Source organism: Bombina bombina, chromosome 5, assembly GCF_027579735.1.
Source record: "Bombina bombina isolate aBomBom1 chromosome 5, aBomBom1.pri, whole genome shotgun sequence".
Taxonomy (NCBI): Eukaryota; Metazoa; Chordata; class Amphibia; order Anura; family Bombinatoridae; genus Bombina; species Bombina bombina.
In genome coordinates, this window is record NC_069503.1 from 736,464,366 (window position 1) to 736,487,875 (window position 23,510).

At 38.0% G+C, this 23,510-nt stretch overlaps 1 protein-coding gene across 1 annotated transcript in view; it reads right to left on the minus strand.

The window, feature by feature from the left end:
• MBOAT1 (membrane bound O-acyltransferase domain containing 1) overlaps positions 1 to 23,510 on the minus strand; it is a 181,742-nt gene that overhangs the window by 34,686 nt on the left and 123,546 nt on the right. Inside the window, exons 9-10 of the mRNA XM_053714790.1 lie at positions 19,209 to 19,312; positions 14,899 to 14,963 (exon numbers count right to left, since the gene is read on the minus strand). Coding sequence (XP_053570765.1) covers positions 14,899 to 14,963; positions 19,209 to 19,312 — 169 coding nt within the window. The remainder of the gene's footprint in view (positions 1 to 14,898; positions 14,964 to 19,208; positions 19,313 to 23,510) is intronic.

Here is a 23,510-nt window from a genome sequence, read left to right on the forward strand (position 1 = left end):
GCCACCTCTATTGCTGCTTGCAGCTATATTTTAAATGTTTTGAGACACTCCCAAAAACAGGGTTAATATAATGCAGTGAATTACATATAAAAACCATGGAGAACAGAGAGGTAAGGAAGAATAGTACTTTAATTTGCATTACTGGCCCTAGTTTGTTATGGTAACAGCAAATAAAGGAGGTAGCAGCACCAAACTGTAAATTTTTAGTTGCTTTTAATCAGTGACAGACAGCAAATCCTTAAGTGTAGAGAAACATACTGGATTTATACTATGCAAACATTAATCCCTCTAGGAATGAATAGGGAAATAGACTGGCATGTTACTTTATAAATATTTTTTGTAGAGTAGAAAAGTATATTTGTACCTATTTATGAAATTTTGTAATTTGAATATTGTTGTAAATATAGGGAGGTAATTCTTTGAATTAATATTGATATTAATATTGATGTAAAGATAATAGTGTATATGTATATTGTGTTTTTCAGGTTAATATAGATTGATAAGATGAGGTGTCCTTAACCACTAGAGGGAGTATGGAGAAATATACCCTGGTCTATATAGAAGGGGTTAACAAAAAGTACAACACCTACACAGGTATTAGAAACTCCGCCTCTTATGGCTATATAAAGAGTGTTTATTGGACATTTGTATATACAACATGATTAAGGTCAGGTGCTGACTGAAACGTTGTTTGTTTTTTATGATGTCTCTGATTAAAAGCAAGTAAAAATTTACAGTTTGGTGCTGCTACCTCCTTTATTTGCCGTTACCATTTGGGGTTAGTGCATGAACCCCTGCAGCGTGCACCGGATGTCTGATGGTGAGTGCTGGGCCTATCTTCTATTCCTAGTTTGTTATGGGCCAGATTACAAGTGGAGAGCTAAATATCGATTTCATGAAAGCACTATTTGCACTCCACTGTGTAATACCAGCACAAGCTAATGTGTGCTGGTATTACAAGTTGTCAGCAATGCAACAATGGCATCAGAACCTAAACACAGCAAATTTAAATATATATGTGTATGCTTATAAACATATAAATGTATGTGTTAATATGTGTATATACACATATTAATACATAAATATATGTGTATATAAGCATATACATATATTTACTGGGAACACACATTTCCCATAGACCGCAATGTAAAGGCACTTTTCAGTGCCGCTTTTTTCTAACACCCCATTCCCACCACAAAATACTGCCTAGTGCAGTTATTTTATTAAAAAATAAAGATGCTGGTATCTCTGGCTAATTTTATAAGTGCCAATTGCTACCGCAAGCTCTCGGTAGCAATAACCATCACTTGTAATGGCTGATTAATTATTGCAAGCCCACACAAGGGCAAATTTAGTGCTCCACTTGTAATCTAGCCCTATATGTTTAACCCACTGCAACTGGTTTATACACATAGGTAAAGTTCAGCAAAGAATCTGGATCACCTCAATTCTTCACCTTCCTCCTGTGAGGGAAAGATTAAGACTGGGATACCAGAAAGGTGTGAAAAATTAAGTGTTCTTGGAGTTTTGGGAAACTTTGCCTCCTCCTAGTGGCCAGGAGTTGAATCCCATGAGTAATTAATTGTGGACTCTCACCACCTTATGAAAGAAAATTGGATTAACTTTGAAATTTACAAGAAAATGTTCTACTTCTCATTTCAAATTAAAACGAAGTGCTATTGCATTGACTTGTGTATTTGTCAGTCATTAAATTATACTGTATTTAGTGATCCTTTAATACTCTTCATTAACATCCTGATCAATTGTCATTTGAATTATTTTAAATTTTCACGGAATCAATTGCGCCAATACTCACTAACTTGTTCAATACTTATTTTATTCATCACTCAAAGACATCCAAATATTTCACTGCCTCCAACATTATACTTATTCTTAAAAAGGACAAGGATCAGGGTTCTATGGACTCTTATAGGCCTATCTCCCTTCTAAATAATGATTATAAGATCGTAGCTAGTATTATCCCTACCCAATTAATAACTGTTATAGGAGACATAATTCATCCAGATCAAACGGGTTTTATCCCTGGTAGAACAGCTTAGAAGAATATAAGGAAGGCCATGTCATTAATTTAATTTTTATTGCCATCCCACAGATTCAAATCCAACTATAAACAAGACTTTGCTCTACTTACTGTAGATGCTGAAAAGGCATTCAACTCTATTCTTTTGGATCACTTATTTACTGCATTAAATAATTTCGGTTTCACAAGACATTTTTCAAGTTATATCAGATTGATATACCAGGATCTGGTCTACTTTTTAAGTTTAAATAGTTTCCGATCCCTGGCTATAACCCTACACAAAGGTACAAGACAGGGATGCCCTCTATCCCCATTGCTCTTCAATATTGCCCTAGAACCATTAACAATAATGTGCCTGAATAAATTAGAGGGCATCAAGATAGAACAAAAGAAGTGCATCCTTTATTTGTATGCAGATGATATTCTTTTCTATATAGGGAACTCCAGAAAGAATATACCAATATTTTTGGATATCACTGCTAAATTTCTTAATTTCTCCGGCTATAAATTCAATCTTAGAAAATAAGAGATCTTATGGATTATTAAAAAAAAATAGTTTTCTGAAAAATTCCTTCAGGCTCGCAGACAGAAATATCAAATATCTGGGGATAATTTTATGCAAAAATCCTGAAGAATGGTATGATCTTAATTATATTGCCATATGGCAAAAAAGTTAAATTAAATTACCTCTTACTCAGTCTGCAAAAATAGCTCTCATAAAAATGTGTTTATTCCCAAAAATATTTATTTTTTTACTTCAAAACATACCTATATTCGTGCGTAACGCAGATATCCTGAAGTTCAATTCTAGTTGTTCTAGTTTTTTATGGGCTCCCGGGAAACCATACCTCTGTTCTATATCTGACCTCAACTGTCACCCTTTTCCTATTTTAGACCATCACCTAGTCACCTATAATATTAATGCAACAGATAAACCCACTTCTACATCCCACCCCTGCACCTGTAGAAATCTACATGCTGTGGAACCGCTCCAATTTTCAAAAATCATTCAAGATCTCCTCCCTCACACTTCCCCAAATAACCTGCCCTGATCTCGCTACAGCCCACTATAACAAAACTCTCTCCTCTGCATTAGACACACTTGCCCCTCCCCAACTGCGCAAAACATCACGCCGTCAGTTACAGCCCTGGCATGCTCAGCAAACACGCTATTTCCAAAAATGCTCCCATACTGCTGAGCGTGTCTGGAGGATTTCATACACTATAAGTTTATTCTTCGTTCATACACTTCTGCCCTTCACTTAGCCAAGCAAACCTACTTCTCTTCTCTCATATCTACTCTTTCTTTAAACCCTTATCGACTCTTCTTCACCTTTAACTCTCTCCTCTACCCCCCTGCTCCACCCCCCGTCTGTCTTTTGTGCTCAAGACCTGGCAGACTACTTTTTAAACAAAACATGTACTATCTGAAGCAACATCCCAACACCAACCTGCAATATTCCAACAGGCCCAGTTACTCCCTCTGCCACCCAGCCACTGAGAATGAAGTTTATTCCTTACTATCTTCCTCACGTCTCACTACCTGCCGCACAACTTCAACCTCTCTCTCTATTGGCTCATTCCCATCTTCTTTCAAACTCGCAAAAGTCACTCCCATACTCAAAAAACCCTCCCTTAACCCCAATTCTCCTGAAAGCTACCGCCCCATATCACTGCTTCCACTAACATCAAACTCCTTGAAAACTAGTTTACAATCGCCTAACCTACTTCCTGTCCACCAACTCTTTGCTTGACCCCCTGCAATCTGGATTCTGCCCCAAACACTCAACTGAGACTGCCCTTACCAAGGTTACTAAAAATCTTCTCTCTGCTAAAAATATTGGCAACTACTCTATACTCATCTTACTTGACCTCTCAGCTGCCTTTGACACAGTTGACCACCCCCTCCTCCTACAGACCCTTAGCTCTTTTGGCCTATGTGACACTGCTCTTTCCTGGATTCACTCCTATCTTTCTCACAGGTCTGTTTCTGTGCCATTTGCCGACGACTCCTCCTCTCCAATGCCTTTCTGTTCTGGGACCTCTAATCTTCTCCATTTATACTTCTTTGCTGGGTAAACTTATCAACAGTTATGGCTTCAAATATAACCTCTACGCTGATGACACCCAGATCTACCTCTCCACCCCTGCTCTCTCTCCCTCTGTCCTTTCTCATGTCAGCGACTTTTTATCTGGTATTTCTTCCTGGATGGCCTCTCCCCACCTAACGATTAACATGTTCAAGACTGGGCTCCTTCTTACCCCCCCCCCCTCAAGCTCTACGCAAACACTACAAAGCAAATAATCCACTCCCTTGTTATTTCCCAACTTGACTACTGCTATAATCTACTTACTTCTTTCCACCTCTCCCCCCTTCAATCCATCCTAAATGCCTCTGCCAGGCTGATCCACCTTTCCTGTTGCTGTGTATCTGCTGCACCTCTCTGCGAGTCCCTTCATTGGCTCCCCATTCACAGCAGAATTAAATTTAAAATTCTCACCCTTACATACAAAGCTCTCACCAACGCCGCTCCCCTCTACCTATCCTCTCTAATGAAAAAGTATACTCAAGCCCGCCCACTAAGATCCAACAATGACCTGCTCCTTGCATCCACGACTATCACCTTTTCTGATGCTAGACTGCAGGACTTCTGCCGTGCAGCACCTACCCTCTGGAACATTCTCCCTCGTGCTTTCAGGCTTTGCCCTAATCTTTATTCCTTTAAATCAGCGGTTCCCAACCTGGGGTACGTGTACCCCTGGGGGTACTTGGCAGGCCGGTTGGGGGTACGCAAAAATATTGTTGGTAATGGCGGAAGATGCGGGGGGAGGGTCGGGGGGGATGGTCGGGGGGGCACTCTCAATGGGTCATCAACTAATAAGCATTGTGGAACTGTGAAAGGAAGGAGCATTTAGCCGGAAAACGACAAATGAAGTCCTGGCCTGGCATATAGGCAGATGGGAGCCCCTGTACCTGAAATATGTGGACCGGGTGTGGATGACTCTGGTCCACATATTAATGATCACCCTGTGTCACCAGACAGCTTAGCCTCCTGCTCCACCCAACTCTGTCCCATGCACTCAATTTTGACTGCAAGTGCTCAAATAGAAGCAGCACTGCAGCAGCATAGCTACGTGGACATGTGTGATAGAGCCGTTGAGATTGCGAGTCACACAGGCGAGGCAGGTCTGCATCCCCAAATAAGTTATAGTCAGTGCCGGTAAGTAAAGTACTGCTTCTAGAGCTTGCTTGATTCAGATTGCTTCACTTCCAACTAAAAACGTTCATAGTGGCTTGGTGGTTAATATCGATCTGATCTCACAAATTTAAATATTTATTTCTCTTGTAAGGTGTATCCAGTCCACGGATCATCCATTACTTGTGGGATATTCTCATTCCCAACAGGAAGTTGCAAGAGGAAACCCACAGCAGAGCTGCAATATAGCTCCTCCCCTAACTGTCATACCCAGTCATTCTCTTGCAACTCTCAACAAGCAAGAACGTTGTAGGAGAGAGTGGTTAGATATAGCTAGTTTATTTTCTTCAATCAAAAGTTTGTTATTTTTAAATAGTACCGGAGTTGTGCTATTTTATCTCAGGCAGTAAATAGAAGAAGAATCTGCCTGAGGTTTCTATGATCTTAGCAGGTTGTAACTAAGATCCATTGCTGTTCTCACATATGTCTGAGGGGATTACACAGATGAGGTAAAACTTCAGCGAGAGAATGGCGTGCAGTTTATTCTGCTATCAGGTATGTGCAGTTATAATTTTTTTCTAGAGATGGAAAACACTAGAAAATGCTGCTGATACCGGATTAATGTAAGTTAAGCCTGAATACAGTGATTTAATAACGACTGGTATCATGCTTACTCCCAGGGGTAATACCCTTATTATGATGCTGCAATATAAAACGTTTGCTGGCATGTTTAATCGTTTTTATATATGCTTTGGTGATAAAACTTTATTGGGGCCTAGTTTTTTCCACATGGCTGGCTTAAATTTTGCCTAGAAACAATTTCCTGAGGCTTTCCACTGTGTTACTATGAGTGGGAGGGGCCTATTTTAATGTTTTTTTGTGCAGTTAAAATGACAAACTAAGACATCCAGATTCCCTCAAAGGCCCTCTGAATGCTATAGGACATCTCTAAAGGGCCCAAAGGCTTTCCAAAGTCGTTTATTGGGGAAGGTAGGGCTACAGCTTGCTGTGGCAGTTGGTTGTGACTGTTAAAAAACGTCTATTTCGTTTTTTTGATCCGTTTTTTTAACTAAGGGGTTAATCATCCATTTGCAAGTGGGTGCAATGCTCTGCTAGCCTATTACATACACTGTAAAAATTTCGTTTGATTTACTGCATTTTTTCACTGTTTTTCAAATTCTGACAAAATTTGTTTCTCTTAAAGGCACAGTACCGTTTTTTTTATATTTGCTTGTTAACTTGATTTAAAGTGTTTTCCAAGCTTGCTAGTCTCATTGCTAGTCTGTATAAACATGTCTGACATAGAAGAAACTCCTTGTTCATTATGTTTAAAAGCCATGGTGGAACCCCCTCTTAGAATGTGTACCAAATGTACTGATTTCATTTTAGGCAATAAAGATAATTTTCTGTCTTTTAAAAAATTTTATCACCAGAGGAATCTGACGAGGGGGAAGTTATGCCGACTTTCCCCACGTGTCAGACCCTTTGACTCCCGCTTAAGGGACTCACGCTCAAATGGCGCCAAGTACATCTAGGGCGCCCATAGCGTTTACTTTACAAGACATGGCGGCAGTCATGGATAATACACTGTCAGCGGTATTAGCCAGACTACCTGAACTTAGAGGTAAGCGAGATAGCTCTGGGGTGAGACAAAATGCAGAGCATACTGACGCTTTAAGAACCATGTCTGATACTGCCTCACAATATGCAGAAGCTGAGGAAAGAGAGCTTCAGTCAGTGGGTGATGTTAATGACTCAGGAAGATACCTGATTCTAATATTTCTACATTTAAATTTAAGCTTGTACACCTACGCGTGTTGCTTAGGGAGGTTTTAGCTGCTCTGAATGACTGTGATTCCATTGCAGTGCCAGAGAAATTGTGTAGACTGGATAAATACTTGCAGTGCCGGTGTGTACTGATGTTTTTCCAATACCTAAAAGGTTTACAAAAATTATTAATAAGGAATGGGATAGACCAGGTGTGCCGTTCTCTTCCCCTCCTATTTTTAGAAAAATTTTCCAATAGACGCCACCACACGGGACTTATGGCAGACAGTCCCTAAGGTGGAGGGAGCAGTTTCTACTCTAGCAAAGCGTACTACTATCCCTGTCGAGGACAGTTGTGCTTTTTTAGATCCAATGGATAAAAAATTAGAAGGTTACCTTAAGAAAATATTTATTCAACAAGGTTTTATCCTACAGCCCCTTGCATGCATTGCCCCTGTCACTGCTGCTGCGACGTACTGGTTTGAGTCTCTGGAAGAGGCTTTACAGGTAGCGACTCCATTGGATGACATACTTGGCAAACTTAGAGCACTTAAGCTAGCCAATTCTTTTATTTCTGATGCCATTGTTCCATTGTTCATTTGACTAAACTATCGGCTAAGAATTCTGGTTTTGCTATACAGGCGCGCAGAGCGCTATGGCTTAAATCATGGTCAGCTGACGTGACTTCAAAATCTAAGCTACTTAACACTCCCTTCAAGGGGCAGACCCTATTCGGGCCTGGTTTGAAGGAGATTATTGCTGATATCACTGGAGGAAAAGGTCATGCCCTTCCTCAGGACAGGTCCAAAACTAGGGCCAAACAGTCTAATTTTCGTGCCTTTCAAAACTTCAAGGCAGGTGCGGCATCAACTTCCTCTAATAATAAACAAGAGGGAACTTTTACTCAATCTAAGACGGTCTGGAGACCAAACCAGACCTGGAAAAAAGGTAAGCAGGTCAAAAAAGTCTGCTGCTGCCTCTAAGACAGCATGAAGGAATGGCCCCCTATCCGGTAACGGATCTAGTAGGGGGCAGACTTTCACTCTTCGCCCAGGCGTGGGCAAGAGATGTTCAGGATCCCTGGGCGTTGGAAATTATATCCCAGGGATATCTTCTGGACTTCAAAGCTTCCCCCCCAAAAGGGAGATTTCACCTTTCACAATTATCTGCACACCAGATAAAGAGAGAGGCATTCTTACACTGTGTACAAGACCTCCTAGTTATGGGAGTGAACAGGAACAGGGTTTTTACTCAAATCTGTTTGTGGTTTTCAAAAAAGAGGGAACCTTCAGACCAATTTTGGATCTAAAGATCTTAAACAAATTCCTCAAAGTTCCGTCGTTCAAGATGGAAACTATTCGTACCATCCTACCACTGATCCAGGAGGGTCAATATATGACTACAGTGGATCTAAAGGATGCTTATCTTCACATTCCAATACACAAAGATCATCATCGGTTTCTCAGGTTGGATTAGCTACAGCCCCAAGAATCTTTACAAAGGTTCTAGGGTCGCTTATGGCGGTCCTAAGGCCGCGGAGCATAGCAGTAGCCCCTTATTTAGACGACATCCTGATACAGGCGTCAAACTTCCAAATTGCCAAGTCTCATACGGACGTAGTACTGGCATTTCTGAGGTCGCATGGGTGGAAAGTGAACGAGGAAAAGAGTTCTCTATCCCCACTCACAAGAGTTTCCTTTCTAGGGACTCCGTCAGGTGAATTTTCATTTCTATAGAATCTATCAGAGTCCAGGTTATCAAAGCTTCAAAATTCCTGCTGGGTTCTTCATTCCATTCCGCGCCCTTCGGTGGCTCAGTGTATGGAAGTAATCGGCTTAATGGTAGCGGCAATGGACATAGTGCCGTTTGCACGCTTACATCTCAGACCGCTGCAACTATGCATGCTCAGTCAGTGGAGCGGGGATTACACAGATTTGTCCCCTCAACTGAATCTGGACCAAGAGACCAGGGATTCTTTTCCCTGGTAGCTATCTCGGGTCCATCTGTCCAAAGGTATGACCTTTTGCAGGCCAGATTGGACAATTGTAACAACAAATGCCAGCCTTCTAGGTTGGGGTGCAGTCTGGAACTCCCTGAAGGCTCAGGGATCGTGGACTCAGGAGGAGTCTCTCCTTCCAATAAATATTCTGGAACGAAGAGCGATATTCAAGGCTCTTCAGGCTTGGCCTCAGTTAGCAACTCTGAGGTACATCAGATTTCAGTCGGACAACATCACGACTGTAGCTTACATCAACCATCAAGGGGGAACAAGAAGTTCCCTAGAGATGTTAGAAGTTTCAAAAATAATTCGCTGGGCAGAGATTCACTCTTGCCACCTATCAGCTATCCATATCCCAGGTGTAGAGCACTGGGAGGCGGATTTTCTAAGTCGTCAGACTTTTCATCCGGGAGAGTGGGAACTCCATCCGGAGGTATTTGCACAACTGATTCATCGTTGGGGAAAACCAGAACTGGATCTCATGGCGTCTCGCCAGAACACCAAGCTTCCGTGTTACGGATCCAGGTCCAGGGATCCCAAGGCAACACTGATAGATGCTCTAGCAGCGCCCTGGTCTTTCAACCTGGCTTATGTGTTTCCACCGTTTCCTCTGCTCCCTCGACTGATTGCCAAGATCAAGCAGGAGAGAGCATCGGTGATTCTGATAGCACCTGTGTGGCCACGCAGGACCTGGTATGCAGATCTAGTGGACATGTCATCCTTTCCACCATGGTCTCTGCCTCTGAGACAGGACCTTCTACTTCAGGGTCCTTCCAACCATCCAAATCTAATTTCTCTGCGGCTGACTGCCTAGAGATTGAACGCTTGATTTTATCAAAGCGTGGCTTCTCCGAGTCAGTTATTGATACCTTAATACGGGCACGAAAGCCTGTCACCAGGAAAATTTACCATAAGGTATGGCGTAGATATCTTTATTGGTGTGAATCCAAGGGTTACTCATGGAGTAAGGTCAGGATTCCTAGGATATTATCTTTTCTCCAAGAAGGTTTGGAAAAAGGATTGTCAGCTAGTTAAGCATCTGGCAGATGTTCCAGAAGTTCAGAGCCTGTGTTTAAACCGGTTGCTCCACCATGGAGCTTAAACTTGGTTCTTAAGGTTCTTCAAGAAGTTCCGTTTGAACCTCTTCATTCCATAGATATCAAACTTTTATCTTGGAAAGTCCTTTTTTTGGTAGCTATTTCCTCGGCTCGTAGAGTCTCCGAGTTATCTGCCTTACAATGTGATTCTCCTTATCTGATTTTTCATACGGATAAGGTAGTCGTGCGTACCAAATCTGGGTTTTTACCTAAGGTGATATCTAACAAGAATATCAATCAAGAGATTGTTGTTCCATCCTTGTGTTTCACAATCTGGACGTGGCCCGTGCTTTAAAGTTTTTATTTACAAGCTACTAAAGATTTTCGTCAAACATCTGCTTGGTTTGTTGTCTTCTCTGGACAGAGGAGAGATCAAAAGGCTTCGGCAACCTCTCCTTCTTTTTGGCTAAGAAGCTTAATCCGCTTAGCCTATGAGACTGCTGGACAGCAGCCTCCTGAAAGGATTACAGCTCATTCCACTAGAGCTGTGGCTTCCACTTGGGCCTTTAAAAATGAGGCTTCTTTTGAACAGATTTGCAAGGCGGCGACTTGGTCTTCGCTTCATACTTTTTCAAAATTTTGCAAATTTGATACTTTTGCTTCTTCGGAGGCTATATTTGGGAGAAAGGTTTTACAGGCAGTGTTTCCTTCCATTTAAGTTCCTGCCTTGTCCCTCCCTTCATCCGTGTACTTTAGCTTTGGTATTGGTATCCCACAAGTAATGGATGATCCGTGGACTGGATACACCTTACAAGAGAAAACACAATTTATGCTTACCTGATAAATTTATTTCTCTTGTGGTGTATCCAGTCCACGGCCCGCCCTGTCATTTTAAGGCAGGTAATTTTTAAATTTAAACTACAGTAACCACTGCACCCTATGGTTCCTCCTTTCTCGGCTTGTTTTCGGTCGAATGACTGGCTATTACAGTTAGGGGAGGAGCTATATTGCAGCTCTGCTGTGGGTTTCCTCTTGCAACTTCCTGTTGGGAATGAGAATATCCCACAAGTAATGGATGATCCGTGGACTGGATACACCACAAGAGAAATAAATTTATCAGGTAAGCATAAATTTTGTTTTTTATGATCATTACACTTTGACTCCCCCCCCCAGGGCCTTGTTTAGGAGCAACCAGGCAGCTGCCAGTGGCACCAGCCACACAGCAGGACTCCTGAGAATAAGATCTGAGCTTTAATCCTGTTGATACACGTACAGTCGTATGCAATTCAGGTATAGCTTACCTCCCCTATAAAAAAGTGCTTCCTTTATTTTGAGGGATGGGTGGGGTAATGAAGAGAGGGGGTACTCATAAATGAAAAGCCTAATCAAGGGGTACAGGAGAGAAAAAAGGTTGGGAACCGCTGCTTTAAATGATCCCTGAAGACTTTTCTGTTCAGGGAAGCCTACCACCCAACTCAATAATAAATTAATGATTATTAATAATAATAATAAATGTCTCTTACAAGTTTTATATCATTGTTTTATTTAAATGAATTGTATCCATGGACAGCGCTGCAGAATATGTTGGCACTTCATAAATAAAGTATAATAATAATAATATCGTTAGCAAAACGATGAGGGAGTTTTTATCTTCCCCAATATCAAAAATTACAACTGGGCCTGTTTGTCTAAAATAGCTTTAGACTGGCTTACAGAAATTGATCATGTTACAAATTATAAGATAGAAGAAGCCATGATTGCTCCATATTCCCTCAAAGTTATCTTACATCTGAATTTTAAGCACATTAAAGGCAATATCCAAAAGTATATGGTATATAATGTACTGCTAGCTTGGAACAAAGTTTGCAAATATCTTGAGATAAATTATAAAATATCTAAATATCTTCCTATTCGGGTAATCCGGACTTTGAAAGTGGCTATATCTCACATGTTTTTAAAATATGATCCTAAAAAAACTTCAAGTATATTTCACAATTGATTGACCCACACACTAAACTTATAAGAACATTTGACTCACTATTAAAAGAATTTAATTAAGATAAGAAACATTTTTTTGCATATTTGCAACTCAGACACTATTTCTGCAGTCATTATCTTATCGCGGAAAACCCGTGGTCACTGGATCCACTGGATTCAATTACTAATAGGTTTTGCCTAGCCAATCACTCGATGACTGCTATCTATAGATGCTTGTCTTCTAAGGAATCTATTCTATTCAAATCTGATGAGGCAATGAAAAGAGGCATTACAAGCTATCTCCCTACATGCACTGCTGCTCACGAGTCTACCTAGGTATGCTTTTCAACAAAACAAATCACTGCATTTTAACTTTATGCTAATAAATATGACAGGGAATTCCAGGATTTTATTTTACACTGTGCTAAATCACATACAATTTATTAAAATACATAACAAAACAATATAGAAAAATTAAATATGATACTTTACCACTATCATTTTTTTATTAAAGGTACAGTCAAATCCAAAAAAACCTTTCATTTTTCAAATAGGGCATGTAATTTTAAACAACTTTCCAATTTATTTTTATCAACAATTTTGCTTTGTTCTCTTGGTATTCTAGTTGAAAGCTAAAACTAGGAAGGCTCATATGATAATTTATAAGCCCTTGAAGGCCGCCTCTATTTTATTTACTTTTCACAGCAGGGGAGAGCAAGCTCTTGTAGGCCATATAGATGGCATTGTGATCACGCCCGTGGCTAGTGGCAGACGCTGCACTAATTGGCTAAAATGCAAGTCAATAGTTAATAACTAAAAGTCATGTGATTAGGGGCGGTCAGAAGATGCTTAGATACCAGTTAGTCACAGAAATAAAAAGTGTATTAATATAACAGTGTTGGTTTTGCAAAACTGGGGAATGGGTAATAAAGGGATTATCTATCTTTTTAAACAACAAAAATTCTGGTGTTGACTGTCCCTTTAATCTATTTATAGGGAGAAACCTGTATCATTCTCCTTATCACACCAATCAATATAAATCTCTATAAAAAAAACAAATCAGGGATCAGTGTTGATAGTGTATTCAGACCTGTTGGCAACGGCACACATACACATTCCCTTTGTACTAAGGGAACTATTGGGATAGGATATTATACACTTTTGTATCCTTAGGTGCTCAAAGACATTCTCCTTCCTGCAAACATCCAGGGACAGAGCCCAATCAGAAGATTCCTTGCTAAAGTCCCTTCATCAAAATCCACTCAATCACACATGTGCTTTAGTTCATATACATACCTCCATCAAAGTCAATATACATGAGTCAATATACTAAATACAATTACAGGTAGCCCTCAGTTTACGCCGGGGTTAGGTTCCAGAAGGAATGGTTGTAAATCGAAAACGTTGTAAATTGAAACCCAGTTTATAATGTAAGTCAATGGGAAGTAAGGGAGTTAGGTTCCAGGCCCCTCTCAAAATTGTCATACGTAACACCTAATACATTATTTTTAAAGCTTTGAAATGAAGACTTTAATGCTAAACAGCATTATAAACCTAATAAAATAATCACACAACACAGACTTTACTTGCATTTTTCTGCAAACAGAAATGCATTCCAATCTGGACTGATTTATAGACAGAAAGATCTTGTTCCTTTGCAAGATGCTCGATAGCTCAGGTCTGGTTAAACTGATTAATTTCAGCTTACTTGGCTTGCATATCTTTGCTGAAGTGAAAAAACAAGTACTGTGGGCGCCTTAAAGGGCAGGTCAAAAAAATATATGAGTTGATTATGTCCTAATACATATGAAAAAAATCTTTTAACAAATGATAGGTAAATGATCAAGAAAAAAAAAATCTTTTAACAAATGATAGGTAAATGATCAAGAAAAAAACAACAGCCAATTGAAATGAATGTTAAAATATAATTTAATTAGACTTTGCTAAATGTATTAAAAGAGTTGTAAGCGAAATAATTCATACAATGAGATAAATATAAAAAGGCAATACTAAATGTACATAAATAAATGCATAAAAACTTGTTTATATAAAATAAGTGATTCTCTGTAAGTGACCTATCTATGTAGAGAGAAGACCTCTAAAGACACTTTAAAATACTTAGCCTCTGCTGCAGACAGAGTTAAGGAAGCAAAAAAGCAGTACTAATGAGAGAAAACGAATCCTGGTGATGCAGCAGAGGCTAAGTATTCTGAAGTGTCTTTAGAGGTCTTCTCTCTACATAGATAGGTCACTTACAGAGAATCACTTATTTTATATAAACAAGTTTTTATGCATGTATTTATGTACATTTAGTATTGCCTTTTTACTAGTTTGTAGGGAACTAGTATCCATCTGTGGTGCTGGTCCTTGCTGTTGGATTTATAGCGCAAGAAGTTTAATCTCTTTTCCAATATAGTCAGTTTGCATATCTTTGCTGCAACACAAGCGGACAGCTCCACCTACTGGCTATTTTAATCAATGCACTGCTTCTCAATAGCAGTCACATGACTGAAAAAAAGGTTGTTATTCTGAAACGGTGCAAATTGAATCGTTGTAAACCGAGGGCCACCTGTATAATTTTAAGCATAGCATTCACATAATCGATGGACACACAACATATCATACCATGGCCCCACCAACAATATTAACTTTATGACAGGGGCTAGCTTTGTTGTCTGTGGATTAAAGCCCATATTGGCTCTTCAAAATAAGACAAATGGTGGGGGGAAAAATAACTGCAATAAAAAGGATGTAAATCTGTTATAAAAACATTAAGACTTTGCTGATATGTTATTCTATAGCAACACATCAGAAAAGGTATTTACTGTCCCTTTAAGGGCAACTCCCTAGTACTTTTGATCCGAACAGTAAGATTCTTACCTCTTTAACCAGACAGCAGTTTGAATATTCCAGTTGTCTATGTACATTTTAAAACTTGTAGAGGTCTAGTAGAAAGAAAATGCCCATTAGCTTTGGCATAAAATAGAACATAAATACCAATAGTAATTGAAGAATTTATTACAGGACAATTTTCAGTTAAGAATGAAAAGGCCTTAAGGCAAATTTGTCTCTAAACTTACTGAACAAAGTCATTGTTGGCTTAATTTTTTACATTGTGTTCATTTAACCAATAATTCCCACTCCACCTATCATGGTAATTATTTACTTTATATGCAGTACATAATGTATCACTTTTTTTTGCTTTGCATAAATTAGTTTAAATAACTCAAAATCATCAAAAGAATGCAAGAAATATATTCTGTTCTTTTAAAATAAATCTTAAAACTATGTTTTATATTTTTATATCTTATCGTATCTATATATTTAGCATTTGTTACAATAACATCTCCCTAAGGCCCCAATGATCAAAAGAACCACGAGGCAGCAAGATATTCAAAAGGGATCCGTTGCCATGTTGAGAAAGCCGGCAAAATATTGCAAGCTGCTGACATCATTTTTTTTAAAGGCAGCATAAAATCAGCGTTTTACAATACATCGCAATGGGTGGTGATGCTGGTAAAATATTCCAAGCAGCACCGCTCCCTACCATGACGATGTAAAGTAAAGGATCCCTTTTAAATATATCACCCAACCTAATAAACATACGATATTAACCCTTATACTGACACAACCGCAAATTGTCCCTACACTACTTAACTTCCTAACCGCACCGCAAACTACCCCTATACTATTTAACCCCCTAACAGTAAACACCCAAAGCCCCCTAACCTAAGACCCCCTAAGTTACACAAAATAAAAAAAGACTACCATTACCAGAAATAAAAACCCCAACAGTAAGCCTATCCCAAAACTAAAATCACATTGAAATAAACAAAACACTAAAAAAAACTATACTAACAAAAAAACGACTCTAAAAATTGCCCAGAAAAGGGCATTTGTCAGACGGTGCCCTATTTGAAGTGATTATCTCTTTTTTTATCCGAAAATACCTTATACTAAAACGAATGTAACCCCTCACTCCCCCAAAAAAAGCGATTAAGCTCTTTTGCTAAAAAATAAACAACCCTATCCAAAAAAAAGGATGCAGCGCTTTATCTTCTTCCATAATGGCGCTCCGCTGGGGCTTTGCTCTTCAATTCAACCCGTCTTCTTCCATCTTCTATTTAATGCTTTTTCTTTTAGTCTTATCTTCCATCTGATGTCCTCTTCATGCTGTAACCCCCGCACACTAAAGCTTGTATGCAAGGTTCTCCTTATATGGGGGTTCCCTTGCATTCCTATTGGCTAATTTCACATTTAAATCAACCAATAGAATGAAAGCTTTTTCTATTGGCTGATTTTAATTTTGATTTGAAAATTAGCCAATAGGAATGCAAGTGCACCTCTATATAAGGGGGAACCTTGCATTCAAGCTTCAGTTTGCGGTGGTGACCACATGAAGAGGACATCAGATGGAAGATAAGAAGAAGCATTGGATGGAAGATGGGTGAGATGGAAGAGGAAAGCCCTAGAGGAGGGCCGGCAAGTATGAAGATGGAAGAGGAGCACTCCACTTAGGAGCCGGATTCAAATTTGTTGAGTAAATACTTTGGTGGTTTAGGTTAGGGTTTTTGAGCGGTAAGTTTAGGGTTAGCAAAAGAGTTTAATTGCTGACACCATTTTTAGGGCATCTTTTTTTAGGATATATTTTTTTTTTTAACAAAAGAGCTTAATCTCTGATGCCTTTTTCATGGCATTTTTTTTAGGATATTTTTTTAATTTTTTTTTAGCAAAAGAGCTTAATCACTGATAACCTTTTCAGGGCATCTTTTTTTAGGCTAGTTGTTTTTTAAAGATAGCTTTATTTGGTTTTAGTATAGGGTATTTTGGATGCAAAAGAGATAATTACTTCAAATAAGCCACCGGCCAACAAATTCCCTTTTCAGGGCAATTTTTACATTAGGTATTTTTGTTAGTATTTTATTTTGTGGTGGGCTTTTTTTTTAAGGGGACTTTAGTTTTAGGATAGACACTGTTTAGGGATTTTTATTTTGGTATTTTTTTGTATTTTTTTTTTTTTAAATGTGTTTTTATTTTTTGTAATGTTAGTATTTTTTTGTAACTTACGGGCTGTTAGGTTAGTGGTCTTGGGGGGTTAGCTGTTAAGGAGTTAAGTAGTGTAGGGGTAGTTTGTGATGGGGGTTTCTGACGGTTTAGAGGTAAAGAGGTTTGGGGGTTTATTGCGAAGGGGTTGTGATGTTTTAGGGGTTAATAGGTTATGGGGTGATTAGGTTAATAGGTTATGGCAGATTAGGGGTTAATAGTGTAGCATTGTTAGAATGCACTAGGGGTGAGGGAACGTAAGGGATTAACAGTTTAGCAGAGCATTATATGTATATACTATGTTTAAATTATATGCATTTTCTTGTATAATGCAAACTATTTTCAGTATTATATAGATTTTAAACAGCTGTTTTTTTCAGTGTTCTTTTTTTATTTTAAACAATTAGATTAATTTTTCTCAATATAATTATGTTATCAAAGTCAGTAGCCACAACTTTAAGTTAAGTTAAAGATTATGCAGTTATGTAACACTATAAAGTTGGGGCTACTGTCTTTGATAAGATAATTATATTTAGATAAAATAAATAATAATGTTTAAAATAAAAAACACAGAAAAAACAGCTGTTTAAAATCTGTACAATACTTAAAATAATATGCATTATACAAGAAATTGCATATAATTTAAACATTTTATATATATATATATATATATATATATATATATATATATATATATAAAACCTCTTTTTGTTTCAGTGAATGCACTGTCGGTACTGTGTAGGAACACTTCACATACAGCCCCCCCGCCCCGCTAATAGTGCCGACGAGTGGCAATGTTGGCAGACTTTTGCTGAAGCCACAATCCCTATTATTTCCTAAGGAGACATATCGACACTCGTCAGCACTTTGCGGTTTAGCCCCCTTTTTTGGAATATATCGACAGACCAACGAACTGTGAGCCTGGCGAACCAAAGCAAGCAGTTTCTCGTCAGTCTGCTGATGTTTTGAATATTGGGGCCTAAGTCATTTTCTTAAATATGTTTGTTTATTATTTAGCACATTCACCATTGTATTTAGAGGGAGTATCCTATCTAAAGGATGAGCAGCTCACCTGAAAAATAGGACAATAGATGGTATTTAACAATAAAATATTTTTCAGGCAAAGAGAAATTAAAAAAAAATAAACAGCAGAAAATCCTATAGGGAAATATATAGGACCAGATTACAAGTGTGCAACTACCTCTCAAAGTAAACTTTTAATATGTGCATGTTAGATCACCTATTACAAATTGAAAGTAAATGAGTGAAACCCGGTGCACGCTAACTTCAGGATTTCGTATATCACGTTAACTTCTTCTTAGACTTCAAAGGAGCACACAGAACAAAAACAACCTATAGCTTGTGCGCTAACCCGACACTGCGTTAGACCTACATCACTAACCGAAGGTAGTAATACTTAATATTTTACATTCTAATATTCTTCACATGGAAGAAAATGTTCTTTTTATTTTTAAATATTTTTACCTATATATCTATATGAAGGGGAGTTTTGTCCCCGAAACGTCACTACACTAGTAAAGCTATTTGAAAAGACCAGAGAGTGCAAGTCTGTAGTTATTTTTTTGGATATTTTTTCGTTGGCACCCTGGCTGTTGTTTGGATGGGTAAGAGTGCACCTCTTGCGGACATTGTATGTATACATATACATACACACACACACAGATATAAAGAAATATCTATTTTAAAATCCAAGTGAAATCAAATCTAAGTGAAGAACACTGGAATGTTAAATATTTACAGTAAAACACATTTTAAATATTAAAATTGCTTAAAAATTATTTTTCAACTTTTAAGGTATTTGAGTGAAAAGGGCTTGTTCATATATGTGTTTATATGTGTGTATATAAACACTTGTAATCTAGCCCTTAATGTTAAGCAATGGTTAAAAGGCATAAAACAAAGTTGATGTATTATTTGCCTGCCAAAAACCCTGATTCATTATCTACAGCTTAATCATTAAACAACACGGGAAGAGAGAACGTGCAAATCAAGCAATCAGTATGCAGCCTTTGTTACATATCGTATTGATAGAAATTTCATATAACCAAACTATTGTGTTTCAAGTACAAAATGTGTCATGTGCAGAGAGCAAGATGATAAAACATTAATCAGTATGTAAAACTCACCTCAATGTTCCAGATGTTGAGAGTAGATATCAGATCCCAACGAAAGTGACCATTTTCATCAACTCCGTTAAAGCCATAGCCAGCAGCATTGTTAATTGCATCAGCTTAAATAAAAACAGCGCAGTTTCATCCAATGCTTATACAACTTTACATCAATAATCAGTTCAAAAGATGCTTTATTTGTATTAGGTAATATTAACAATTACTATAAAGTAAATAGTAGCTAAGAACGGATACTATCATGCATTTGTTGGCTTTATACTAAAAGGTAAATGCCGGATAGCTGGAAATCTTACCTATATTACTCAAGATATACTTTGGATTTGCATTATTTGCAATTATATAATGCTGTAAATTATGGCTACAAAAAACAAACAGCAAAGTGCTGCAATGACATCATGGTTTTGGTCTTAGAGTTTAAAGTAGAGAGTTGTATGATCCGAGTGTATATATATATATATATATATATATATATATATATATATATATATATATATATATATATATATATATATATATATATATATATATATATATATATATATATATATATATATATATATATATATATATATATATATATATATACAGGGAGTGCAGAATTATTAGGCAAATGAGTATTTTGACCACATCATCCTCTTTATGCATGTTGTCTTACTCCAAGCTGTATAGGCTTGAAAGCCTACTACCAATTAAGCATACTAGGTGATGTGCATCTCTGTAATGAGAAGGGGTGTGGTCTAATGACATCAACACCCTATATCAGGTGTGCATAATTATTAGGCAACTTCCTTTCCTTTGGCAAAATGGGTCAAAAGAAGGACTTGACAGGCTCAGAAAAGTCAAAAATAGTGAGATATCTTGCAGATGGATGCAGCACTCTTAAAATTGCAAAGCTTCTGAAGCGTGATCATCGAACAATCAAGCGTTTCATTCAAAATAGTCAACAGGGTCGCAAGAAGCGTGTGGAAAAACCAAGGCGCAAAATAACTGCCCATGAACTGAGAAAAGTCAAGCGTGCAGCTGCCAAGATGCCACTTGCCACCAGTTTGGCCATATTTCAGAGCTGCAACATCACTGGAGTGCCCAAAAGCACAAGGTGTGCAATACTCAGAGACATGGCCAAGGTAAGAAAGGCTGAAAGACGACCACCACTGAACAAGACACACAAGCTGAAACGTCAAGACTGGGCCAAGAAATATCTCAAGACTGATTTTTCTAAGGTTTTATGGACTGATGAAATGAGAGTGAGTCTTGATGGGCCAAATGGATGGGCCCGTGGCTGGATTGGTAAAGGGCAGAGAGCTCCAGTCCGACTCAGACGCCAGCAAGGTGGAGGTGGAGTACTGGTTTGGGCTGGTATCATCAAAGATGAGCTTGTGGGGCCTTTTCGGGTTGAGGATGGAGTCAAGCTCAACTCCCAGTCCTACTGCCAGTTTCTGGAAGACACCTTCTTCAAGCAGTGGTACAGGAAGAAGTCTGCATCCTTGAAGAAAAACATGATTTTCATCCAGGACAATGCACCATCACACGCGTCCAAGTACTCCACAGCGTGGCTGGCAAGAAAGGGTATAAAAGAAGAAAATCTAATGACATTGCCTCCTTGTTCACTTGATCTGAACCCCATTGAGAACCTGTGGTCCATCATCAAATGTGAGATTTACAAGGAGGGAAAACAGTACACCTCTCTGAACAGTGTCTGGGAGGCTGTGGTTGCTGCTGCACGCAATGTTGATGGTGAACAGATCAAAACACTGACAGAATCCATGGATGGCAGGCTTTTGACTGTCCTTGCAAAGAAAGGTGGCTATATTGGTCACTGATTTGTTTTTGTTTTGTTTTTGAATGTCAGAAATGTATATTTGTGAATGTTGAGATGTTATATTGGTTTCACTGGTAAAAATAAATAATTGAAATGGGTATATATTTGTTTTTTGTTAAGTTGCCTAATAATTATGCACAGTAATAGTCACCTGCACACACAGATATCCCCCTAAAATAGCTAAAACTAAAAACAAACTAAAAACTACTTCCAAAAATATTCAGCTTTGATATTAATGAGTTTTTTGGGTTCATTGAGAACATGGTTGTTGTTCAATAATAAAATGAATCCTCAAAAATACAACTTGCCTAATAATTCTGCACTCCCTGTATATATATAAATATAAAACACAGAAATGGACCACACTCTCAGACTGGACAGGGTACACATTCCAAGCCACTATGAACCGTGCAGCCCTAAATACTTATAGACAGCTGCACAGTTCCCAGCAACCCAGGCAGTTAACCTCTGAGCATCCCTGGGTGACAGGCCCAAAGGGAAACTTACAGAAATTACTAACAAAACACACAGAAAATCTGTCACTCACTAGAAAGCACACAGTAATATTTTAATCAAAGGTAAAAATGAGGTGCACCAGGATACAGCGATTTCTTGTTGAAAAACCTTTTATTTGCAGATAAAATCTTTTTCTCCCAATAGGGATACAGCTTGAATCACCAGTGGCGATGTGAGTGGTATGGACTCCACTCTAGTAACTGTTTGCTGACATGTTTCGACTCAGAAAGCCGTAATCGTAGCTGCAGTCTCAGGTTACTAACTGCCTGATATACCTGATTGGTTTAAAACAAAATAGATAAAAACCTTTACCTGGAGTGAAGTCCACACCCCTTACCACTATTGCCAAGGTAACAATTGTATGAAACACATATCATATAATGGACAATAACTCACATAATAAAATTGTTAAGTTAACACAAAAATTATAGCCAATGTGAAATAAGGACATTAAATAATTCTAAGTGCAAAAAAAAAAATTAGAAAGAGATAATTCTTACATTAAATTTAAATTGTTAAATATTATTGAATTAAACTCTTTTCTGTGTCAACAAAAACAAAGGTGAAGATTATAATGCCTAAAACTATAATGAAAAATCCTAATAGTGATCTTAAGTATTTAAATCAAACAATATACATTTTTGTTTATATGATGTTAAATACTCACTATTAATACTTAGGCAAGTCACGTAATGTTAAAGAATATTTGACAAATCGAACCATATTTAGATATTGGATACAGAGACCCAGGGCCATTACTCCCAGAAATTGATTAAATATGGATCAAGAACCAAGTGGCCAACCAAATTTTAAGTTTTATGCATTACAATCAGCTGATGAACGTAAAGGGGATTTATTGGAACTTGAATCTGTCTTTTCATCTGATTTTTCCTCATGTACTCTCAGCAAATTGTTTGATACAATGGAGTCTTTGCTTGAGAAAGAAACTAGACTCAAATGGGACATTTGGACACTACAGAAATATATTAAAAGTGGTATGATCCCAAGAGGACTGAGAGTGAACAAATTTCCTACATTTGTAGTTGAGGATGTGGAATTTATTAGAGTCTGGAATAGTGTTTTGTCAGATTGTTCCTTAAGGTTAATGGGAATGCTAATTGAATTTAAAACGAAATTGTTAACCACTATTTCTGATGAAATTAATGTTTTACAGGTTGAGCTAAATATACGTAGTAATGATATTCAATTTAGCAAGTTTGATAAAATTTTGCAGGAATCCATAGCAGAGGCCAAAAGCCTTATTATGGATATCAAACATGACAAATATCTTAGAGACCTTAATGACTATGACTCTAATAAGGTCTATATTTGGAATAGGAGACAGAGAACCAATTACAAGAAAGAACATGACAAGAAAAAGTATCCAAAGGGAAATAAGTCAGGAAACAACAAAAATAAGAAAAATAAAAATTCTAAGTCTAAAAAAGTTACATTTAATGAAAGTGAGGTTGAGTCATCAGGTGAGTATTCTACATCTGGAGAGGAGAGAGAGGCAGAGAACATTGCTAGCAATGCTGTACATAGACCTATAGTTATGCCTAATGTGCACGCAGAAAGCTCAGGCTCCAAATATCAGTCTGAACCAAGCAAAGGCATAGGTTTTGACAACATTGGGAGTACTGAACAGCTAGAAATCTCACAGGTTTTTTCCAGACCCCCAAGAGGATTTGAAGGGGGGGGGGAGGAGAAAAAGGAGAGAAAAGAATATTGAGAGAGTCATCACTACCACCCAGACGGGGGAGGTCAAGAACCAAATACAACTAAAATCTTTCATCAATTTGTCTTCTTATCCACTCAATGATCTGGAAAGACATGTATTAAGTTATGGACTTAATTTTGTACCTGCTGATAAACTTTAACCTTTTCCAGACATTGGTGGATGTGAACAAATTGATTAGAAATCTTACATTGAAGTAATATTTTAACACACCATATAGTGATGG